The 10000-nt window shown below is 37.7% G+C and overlaps 3 protein-coding genes across 3 annotated transcripts in view; all 3 read right to left on the reverse strand.

Moving 5' to 3' along the window:
• LOC125033607 overlaps nt 1–2331 on the reverse strand; it is a 3349-nt gene extending 1018 nt beyond the window's left edge. Inside the window, exons 1-3 of the mRNA XM_047625266.1 lie at nt 2270–2331; nt 1696–1902; nt 1320–1490 (exon numbers count right to left, since the gene is read on the reverse strand). Of these exons, the coding sequence (XP_047481222.1) occupies nt 1320–1490; nt 1696–1902; nt 2270–2331 (440 nt within the window). The remainder of the gene's footprint in view (nt 1–1319; nt 1491–1695; nt 1903–2269) is intronic.
• A 1398-nt stretch (nt 2332–3729) lies between these two features.
• Nucleotides 3730–4488, reverse strand: LOC125033712. The gene is made up of 3 exons (XM_047625440.1): nt 4445–4488; nt 4121–4248; nt 3730–3911 (listed from the first exon to the last, which is right to left on the reverse strand). The coding sequence occupies exons 1-3, from the start codon at nt 4454–4456 to the stop codon at nt 3737–3739; spliced, it is 315 nt and encodes a 104-aa protein (XP_047481396.1). The 5' UTR covers nt 4457–4488; the 3' UTR covers nt 3730–3736.
• A 3613-nt stretch (nt 4489–8101) lies between these two features.
• LOC125033703 lies at nt 8102–9096 on the reverse strand. Its single transcript, XM_047625426.1, has 3 exons — nt 9057–9096; nt 8559–8686; nt 8102–8354 (listed from the first exon to the last, which is right to left on the reverse strand). The coding sequence occupies exons 1-3, from the start codon at nt 9066–9068 to the stop codon at nt 8180–8182; spliced, it is 315 nt and encodes a 104-aa protein (XP_047481382.1). The 5' UTR covers nt 9069–9096; the 3' UTR covers nt 8102–8179.
• Nucleotides 9097–10000: the final 904 nt, after the last annotated feature.

The following is a 10000-nucleotide window of genomic DNA, read 5'->3' on the forward strand; positions in this document are numbered from 1 at the left end:
TATTAACATTATTATCATCATCATTATCATTATCACTATTATCATTATTATCATTATTACCATCATTACTATCATTATCACTTTTATCATTATTATCATTATTATCATCATTATTATCATTATCACTATTATCATTATTATCAATATTACTTCCATTATCATTATTAGTATTAGTATTGTTTTTGCTGTTATCGTTATTATTATCAGCATTATCATCATTACTATTGTTAATAATATCATCATTATTGGTGTTATTATTATCATTACTATCATTATTATGGATATAGGTAATACACCTTGGCGCAATTATATCACAGCAAACCTATTGTTATTTTCTAACTTTCTCAATGACATACGCATACGTTAACATGCAATAAAATGTGTTTATATTCTACTTACACACACAAACATATATATATATATATATATATATATATATATATATATATATATATGTGTGTGTGTGCATATGTATATGAGTGTGTGTTGTTTGCCTATGTGTGTCTGTGCATAAATGTCTGTGTTCGAATCTGTTTGTGTTTGTGAGCGTGTGTACATGTCTGCTTACCTACTTCAGCATACGTAAGAGGGCATCTCAGCATACATATCATTCCTTCACATCCCTCAGTAAGAGAACACTGAAATATTCTTCACATGACCTTTCACTACATGTCCTTTTTTCAACATCCCGCACGACCCTTAACTCGTCTACTACATCTGCCGGTTTAATTACCAATTGTTTGAGTTTTTTTATGGTGATGCGAAAATTAGCTGTTTTTTTTTTTGTTTTTTTTTGGGGGGGGGGGATTATTCTGAATCTTGAATTTCGAATGAATCTTGAATGTTGAATGACTCTTGAATGGTGAATGAATATTGAATGTTATCTGAATATTGAATACTTATCTATATATATACATACACACACTCGTACACACGCGCACACACACACACACACACACACATATACAGAGAGAGAGAGAGAAAGAGAGAGAGAGAGAGGGGGGGGAGAGATTTATGTATGTATTTTGTGTGTGTGTGTGTGTGTGTGTGTGCGTGTGTGTGTGTGTGTGTTTACATTTAGGTGTATTATCATAATGCTACTATGAATTTATAAACAAAAAAAAATAGATGAATAAAAAAAATAATAATAAAACTGTCGGATTATGTTGTCGAAAGTTTATTTACAAAAGGATTGCATGGAAGGTAATGAATGCAGATGCTTGATAGATTGGGTGAAATGGCGTGAGAGGGTCGGCCGAAGCGCTTCGGACGCGGCTGCGCCTTTACGCGTCGCCGAATCGGTTCTCTTTTCTGTTTACTTGTCGTCTTCGTCTTCGTCGTCGTCGTCCTCGTCCCCCTCGAGGTCGGCCTGCTCGCCGTCAGCGCGGACGCCGCCGGCGGAGGGCACGGCGTTGGACTCGAGGACGCGGAAGCCCTTGTCGTCGGCGATGTACTTCACCACGAACTCGATGCCCTCGGGGCTCTCCCACCTGCAGGAGGAGAAAAATGTAAGCAACATCTAGATGGATACACAAACGTAGATAGATAGGTAGGCAGATAGATAGACGGGCATATAGATAGTTAGATAAGTAAAGAGATCAGCACATTAAGATGAGTATCTGTTCAAATCTGCGGTTAAGCACAAAGAGGTTTTAAGTAGTTACGTGAGACCAACAGATTTCGTTCGTCACTCACTTGTACTCTCCCGTGACGGCCTTGCCTGGCTCGCCCTCCTGGTCGTGCTCGGCGTCGTCGCCCTCGAAGTCAAGGATCTCATCGGGGCGGGCGGCGGCGAGGGCGGCCAGGCCAAGGAGGACGAGGAGCTGAGGAGATGATATTGTGCACACAATTCTGGTGAAGAGTTTGAGGTTAAGCAAGCTTTGTGCTTGGTGGGTCCTTACGCTATTGCGCCCAGATCAGCAGCAAACAAGTGTAGATCTTTCAATGGAAATTTTCAACATGTGGGGTGAGGAAAAGAGATGAAACATGGCTCTACCAATACAATCCTGAGGACAACATTCAATCAAAGCAGTGGCTGCCCAGGGGTGGAAGTGAACCAGTCTAAGCAAAATCTGAGCATTCAAGAGGAAAGGTCATGGCCACTGTCTTCTGGGATGCAGAGGGGATTTTGCTGGTTGACTTCCTCGAGAGCAAAAAACAATTACATCTGCTTATTATGAATGCATTTTGAGAAAACTATCCAAGAAAGTCTCAGAAAATCGCCCTGGAAAGCTGCATCAGCGCGTTCCCTTCCACCACGACAACGCACCCGCTCACGGCGCTCGGCAGACAAGAGCTGTGTTGCGCCTTGAAGCCCCGATTTAGCCCCATCCGACTTCTTTTTGTTTCCAGACTTAAAAAAAATAATTGGAAGGCACCAATTTTCCATCGGTTGAAGAGCTGCTCTGACATGGTTCAGATCACATGACTTCCAACTGGTGGCGATGCGTTATTACCTGCATTTAAGGGTTCATGTTTGAACAAGTTATAACACGTTGGTACAAGAATCTTAAGGTCCATTGAAATCAAAATCTTTGCATATGATTTTTAGTTATGGACTTTTTCCACGAAACCCCCTCGGGAATATATGTATGTATATATATATATATATATATATATATATATATATGTGTGTGTGTGTGTGTGTGTGTGTGTGTGTTTATATATATATATATATATATATATATATATACATACATATATATGTGTGTGTGTGTGTATGTGTGTGTGTGTGTGTGTTTGTGTGTACATATATATATATATATATATATATATATATATATATATACATATATATGTATATATACATATATACAATTTTATGTATTTGAATACATGTGTATATATAATATATATGTGTATATATACATATATATATATATATATATATATATATATATATATATATATATATATATACATGTTATATGTATATATAAATATATATGTATGCATGTACGGATATATACATATATATATATATATATATATATATATATATATATATATATATATGTGTGTGTGTGTGTGTGTGTGTGTGTGTGTGTATACATATATACATAAATATATATATATGTTATGTATATCTATATTCATACATATACATATAAATATATGTATACATGTATGCATGTACGGATATATACATATATATATACATACATGTGTGTATAAATGTATATAAGTATGTGTGTATATAGATATATGCATGTGTGTATGTGTGTATGTACGTATATATATATATATATATATATATATATATATATATATATATATATATATATATGTATATATATATATATATATATATATATATATATATATATATGTATATATATATATGTATGTTAACATATACGTATACATATATGTATATACATACATACATATATATATATATACATGTATAGATGCATAGATAGACGGATATGTATATGCATGTATGTATGTACGTATGGAGTATATAATTGCAGATATATAGATATTAACAAAAAAAAACACTTAAATGAACCCGTATAAGCGTTAATACTTCCCTTCAAGCCTCAGCAAAGTTTCATCTGAATTCTGACTTGCAAAAGCGCACTCGCTTTGCTAAAAAAAAAAAGGTCCTTTCGAAGTAGTTTAAATTTATTTACACTGAATCGTGAAATGACATGAAATGCAAGATGATTAATTAAATTACATGAAATGATGCCAAAAGATCCGAGAAGGATTTTCACGCAACCCGATCTTCATTTTACTTGTCGTCCTCTTCCTCTTCTTCGTAGTCCTCGTCCCCCTCGAGGTCGGCCTGCTCGCCGTCAGCGCGGACGCCGCCGGCGGAGGGCACGGCGTTGGACTCGAGGACGCGGAAGCCCTTGTCGTCGGCGATGTACTTGACTACGAACTCGATGCCCTCGGGGCTCTCCCACCTGCAGGAGGAGAAAAATGTAAGCAACGTCTAGATGGATACATAAACCTAGATAGATAGATAGGTAGGCAGATAGATAGACGGGCATATAGATAGTTAGATAAGTAAAGAGATCAGCTCATTAAGATAAGTGTCTGTTCAAATCTGCGGTCAAGCACAAAGAGGTTTTAAGTAGTTACGTGAGACCAATAGATTACGTTCGTCACTCACTTGTACTCTCCCGTGACGGCCTTGCCTGGCTCGCCCTCCTGGTCGTGCTCGGCGTCGTCGCCCTCGAAGTCAAGGATCTCATCGGGGCGGGCGGCGGCGAGGGCGGCCAGGCCAAGGAGGACGAGGAGCTGAGGAGATGATATTCCATCGGTTAAAAATGTCACATATCGAACTGAGATTCCCGACGACGAGACAGCCCCACTAGCATCCCAAAAAAAGACAAGATTATAAAGAGCTCTGGTACAGTAGAAGACCAAATTCCCTTATAATAAAAGAAACAGCTATAACCATCGTTCTTCATAGACATGAAACTCCCTCACTCACCATAACCTTCATGATGGCAGCGGGAGAAGACAGAGCAGACAGCTGACTCTCGAAGTGAACTGTCCGTCCTTTCCCCGTGATAGTGATTATATAGTGAGGGCGATGGTGACCTTCACCTCTGTGCGGACGCTACCGAAAGGGGTAGGCGGTGGTGGGTGGGCATAGGGAGGGTGAAGGGAAGGAGGAGAAAGGAGGGAGGGGTGGGGTTGGGATGGGAAGAGGGAAGAAGGAGAGAGTGAAATGGAGAAGAGAGAGAGAGATAAAGAGACAGAGAAAGACGCAGACAGACAGACAGAGAGTACAGGATGACATCTAACAATTTACTTTAATGAGGGTAAATAACTGATCAAAGAATAAGGTAAAGAAGGAAGGGGAGAGATATGATCAGCCAGGACTTTCACGGAATAAATTTTCTTCTAGCTTGTCGTCTTTGTGTCTCGCTCGCCAGAAGATGGAGAAGATATATATATATATATATATATATATATATATATATATATATATATATATATATATATGTATATGTATGTATGTATGTATATGATCATATATATATATATATATATATATATATATATATATATTTAACGTATGTGTGTGTTTGTGTGTGTGTGTGTGTGTGTGTGTGTACATGTGTATATATATATATATATATATATATATATATATATATATACACATATATATATATGAAAGATGGAATAATGTAATACCGCATTGATATAGATGAATAACAATCCTCCCTGACCTGGCCTCGAACCTAGGTCACTCCGGGTATGAGACCGGAGGGCCAGTACTAAACCAAGTGGGTTTTAGTGGGTCATGTGGCATGGTTGATTTAGGTCTCATACCCGGAGTGACCTAAGTTCGAGGCCAGGTCAGGGAGGATTGTTATACACACATATTTATATATATATATATATATTTTTTTTTTTTTTTTTTTTTTACGTATATGTGTGTGTGTGTGCATATTTATATATATATATATATATATATATATGTGTGTGTGTGTGTGTGTGTGTGTGTGTGTGTATATGTATATATATATATATATTTACGTATGTGTGTGTGTGTGTGTGTATGTGTGTATTTATGTAAATATATGTATATACATACGTACATATACATATATACAATCTGTGTACATATGTGTATGCATATATATTCATATGTATGTATATATATACATATATATATACATATGTGTGTGTATGTGTGTGTGTGTGTATATATGTGTGTGTGTGTGTGTGTGTGTGTGTGTGTGTGTGTATATACATATATATGTACATATATGTATATATATAAACTTATATATATATATACGTATGGTGTGTGTATGTACACACACACACACACACACACACACACATATACATATATATAATTCTTGGAAGCAGGCCATAACTAAAAATCATATGGATGGATTTTGATTTCAATGGACCTGAACATTCTTGTATGAACTTATTATAACGTGTTCAAACATACACCCTTAAATGCAGGTAATAAGGCATCGCTGCCAGTGGGAAATCAGGCACCATTCAAGCAACATGGAATCCACTAAAATCGAGGCCAGAACAAACATTAAATTCATGGTAAAGCTCGGTGAGGAGAATAGGCAAATCGTTGATGTTCTGGAACAAGTTTACGGTGACAATGCCCCAAAGAAATCAACAACCTACAAATGGATAAGTCGGTTCAGAAGTGGAAGAAACGAAATTGAAGATGAGCCCCGCGGTGGCAGGCCATCAACATCAGTTTGTGAGGAAAACATTGATGCTGTTCGCGACATGATTGAAAAGGGTAGACGGATAACCACTTAATCAGTAACAGACACACTCAACATCTCTGTGGGTTCTGTGCACACAATTCTGGTGAAGAGTTTGAGGTTAAGCAAGCTTTGTGCTTGGTGGGTCCTTACGCTATTGCGCCCAGATCAGCAGCAAACAAGTGTAGATCTTTCAATGGAAATTTTCAACATGTGGGGTGAGGAAAAGAGATGAAACATGGCTCTACCAATACAATCCTGAGGACAACATTCAATCAAAGCAGTGGCTGCCCAGGGGTGGAAGTGAACCAGTCTAAGCAAAATCTGAGCATTCAAGAGGAAAGGTCATGGCCACTGTCTTCTGGGATGCAGAGGGGATTTTGCTGGTTGACTTCCTCGAGAGCAAAAAACAATTACATCTGCTTATTATGAATGCATTTTGAGAAAACTATCCAAGAAAGTCTCAGAAAATCGCCCTGGAAAGCTGCATCAGCGCGTTCCCTTCCACCACGACAACGCACCCGCTCACGGCGCTCGGCAGACAAGAGCTGTGTTGCGCCTTGAAGCCCCGATTTAGCCCCATCCGACTTCTTTTTGTTTCCAGACTTAAAAAAAATAATTGGAAGGCACCAATTTTCCATCGGTTGAAGAGCTGCTCTGACATGGTTCAGATCACATGACTTCCAACTGGTGGCGATGCGTTATTACCTGCATTTAAGGGTTCATGTTTGAACAAGTTATAACACGTTGGTACAAGAATCTTAAGGTCCATTGAAATCAAAATCTTTGCATATGATTTTTAGTTATGGACTTTTTCCACGAAACCCCCTCGGGAATATATGTATGTATATATATATATATATATATATATATATATATATATATGTGTGTGTGTGTGTGTGTGTGTGTGTGTTTATATATATATATATATATATATATATATATATACATACATATATATGTGTGTGTGTGTGTATGTGTGTGTGTGTGTGTTTGTGTGTACATATATATATATATATATATATATATATATATATATATATATATATACATATATATGTATATATACATATATACAATTTTATGTATTTGAATACATGTGTATATATAATATATATGTGTATATATACATATATATATATATATATATATATATATATATATATATATACATGTTATATGTATATATAAATATATATGTATGCATGTACGGATATATACATATATATATATATATATATATATATATATATATGTGTGTGTGTGTGTGTGTGTGTGTGTGTGTGTGTATACATATATACATAAATATATATATATGTTATGTATATCTATATTCATACATATACATATAAATATATGTATACATGTATGCATGTACGGATATATACATATATATATACATACATGTGTGTATAAATGTATATAAGTATGTGTGTATATAGATATATGCATGTGTGTATGTGTGTATGTACGTATATATATATATATATATATATATATATATATATATATGTATATATATGTATATATATATATATATATATATATATATATATATATATATGTATATATATATGTATGTTAACATATACGTATACATATATGTATATACATACATACATATATATATATATACATGTATAGATGCATAGATAGACGGATATGTATATGCATGTATGTATGTACGTATGGAGTATATAATTGCAGATATATAGATATTAACAAAAAAAAAACACTTAAATGAACCCGTATAAGCGTTAATACTTCCCTTCAAGCTTCAGCAAAGTTTCATCTGAATTCTGACTTGCAAAAGCGCACTCGCCTTGCTAAAAAAAAAAAGTCCTTTCGAAGTAGTTAAAATTTATTTACACTGAATCGTGAAATGACATGAAATGCAAGATGATTAATTAAATTACATGAAATGATGCCAAAAGATCCGAGAAGGATTTTCACGCAACCCGATCTTCATTTTACTTGTCGTCTTCGTCTTCTTCTTCGTAGTCCTCGTCCCCCTCGAGGTCGGCCTGCTCGCCGTCAGCGCGGACGCCGCCGGCGGAGGGCACGGCGTTGGACTCGAGGACGCGGAAGCCCTTGTCGTCGGCGATGTACTTGACTACGAACTCGATGCCCTCGGGGCTCTCCCACCTGCAGGAGGAGAAAAATGTAAGCAACATCTGGATGGATACATAAACCTAGATAGATAGATAGGTAGGCAGATAGATAGACGGACATATAGATAGTTAGATAAGTAAAGAGATCCGCTCATTAAGATAAGTGTCTGTTCAAATCTGCAGGTCAAGCACAAAGAGCTAGTTACGTGATGACCAACAGATTTCGTTCGTCACTCACTTGTACTCTCCCGTGACGGCCTTGCCTGGCTCGCCCTCCTGGTCGTGCTCGGCGTCGTCGCCCTCGAAGTCAAGGATCTCATCGGGGCGGGCGGCGGCGAGGGCGGCCAGGCCAAGGAGGACGAGGAGCTGCAGAAAGTAATAGTTAGTAAAACCAATTTCAGGACAAGAAAAAAAGGAGCTAAGGATTTGACTCACATCACACAAAATTAAAATTTGATTACATAACAAGAAGTTATTTACTAAATTGACTTCATCCTTTCCAAAACAACGCGAATATGACAAAGCCAAACACATTATGTTATACAAGACCAAACAATTCAACTAAAACCCAAGTCAGCATTGTACAAATTAACAAACGCCAGACACAGTAAGTCGTTACGTTCTTCAATTATCATCGACTGCTTGAAAACCCCATACCAATTCGACACAACATATAAACATAAATATATATATATACAAATTCGACTCAACTTCCCCAAAAGAGAGGACTACTCACCATAACCTTCATCTTGATAGTAGTTAAGTGAGGGACCTGTGCTAACTCACGCAGAGAACTGTATCTTCCAACAACCTGCTGGGGTCTATATACTAAGGGCGTCTGGCGTGACCTTCACCTCCAGACAGTATGGAAGGAAAGGAGGGGGAGGGGAAAAGATTGGGGTGGGGGAGGGGGAGGAGAAAGAAGGAGAGGGAGGGGCAAGGTTAAGAGGAGAAAGGGGAGGGGGAAAGGGAGAGGGAGGGTTTGGACGAAGAGGAGAGGGGAAAAGGGGAGGGATAGGAGAGGAAGGAGAAAGGGAATAGAGGGATTTCAAAGGATGAGAAAGAGAGATGGAAGAAAGGAAGAGGGAAGACCGAAACAAAGGAGTTAGGTAAAATTGGGGAAGCGGAGTACGAGGAGAGAAGTGAAAGGAGAATAGGAGGAGAAAGAAGGAGAAGGAAAAGGAGGCAGGAGAATGGAGAAGAAAAATAGGAAGAGAAGGAAGAGAAGGGAGGAGCAAGGAGAAGAGGAGGCAGGAAAAAGAACAAGAGGAGGAGGATTAGAAGAAAGAGGAGGCAGGAGAAAGGAGAAGAGGAGGAAAAGAAGGATGAGGAGGGAGGAGAAAGGAGAAGAGGAGGCAGAAGAAAGGAGAAGGGGACGAGGAAGAGAGGGAGGAGGAGGCAGGAGAAAGGAGAAGAGGAGGAGGAAGAAGGAGAAAGGCAAAGAGGAGGAGGAAGAGGAGGTGGGAGAGAGGGCCAGTTGCCCTTTATCTACAGAGGGGGGGGGGGGGGGGAGTTACTACATTCACTGGATCCTTTTTTTCTCTCCGCTTCATAACGAAAGGAAAATGTATGGTTCTCTGACCGGTCGCTGTTAGCAGAGTTAGATCCTCCATATCAGTATTAAGATTCCTTTAAATTATACGCTTATAAATAGATTGTTGCATATATATTCTACATGCG

This window comes from Penaeus chinensis, chromosome 16, assembly GCF_019202785.1.
Source record: "Penaeus chinensis breed Huanghai No. 1 chromosome 16, ASM1920278v2, whole genome shotgun sequence".
Taxonomy (NCBI): Eukaryota; Metazoa; Arthropoda; class Malacostraca; order Decapoda; family Penaeidae; genus Penaeus; species Penaeus chinensis.

Coding starts and splice junctions, on each gene's coding strand:
- LOC125033712 (XM_047625440.1), bottom strand. Junction 3,912..4,120: donor GCCGTCACGGGAGAGTACAA/GTGAGTGACGAA, acceptor CTCCTCCTGCAG/GTGGGAGAGCCCCGAGGGCA.
- LOC125033703 (XM_047625426.1), bottom strand. Junction 8,355..8,558: donor GCCGTCACGGGAGAGTACAA/GTGAGTGACGAA, acceptor CTCCTCCTGCAG/GTGGGAGAGCCCCGAGGGCA.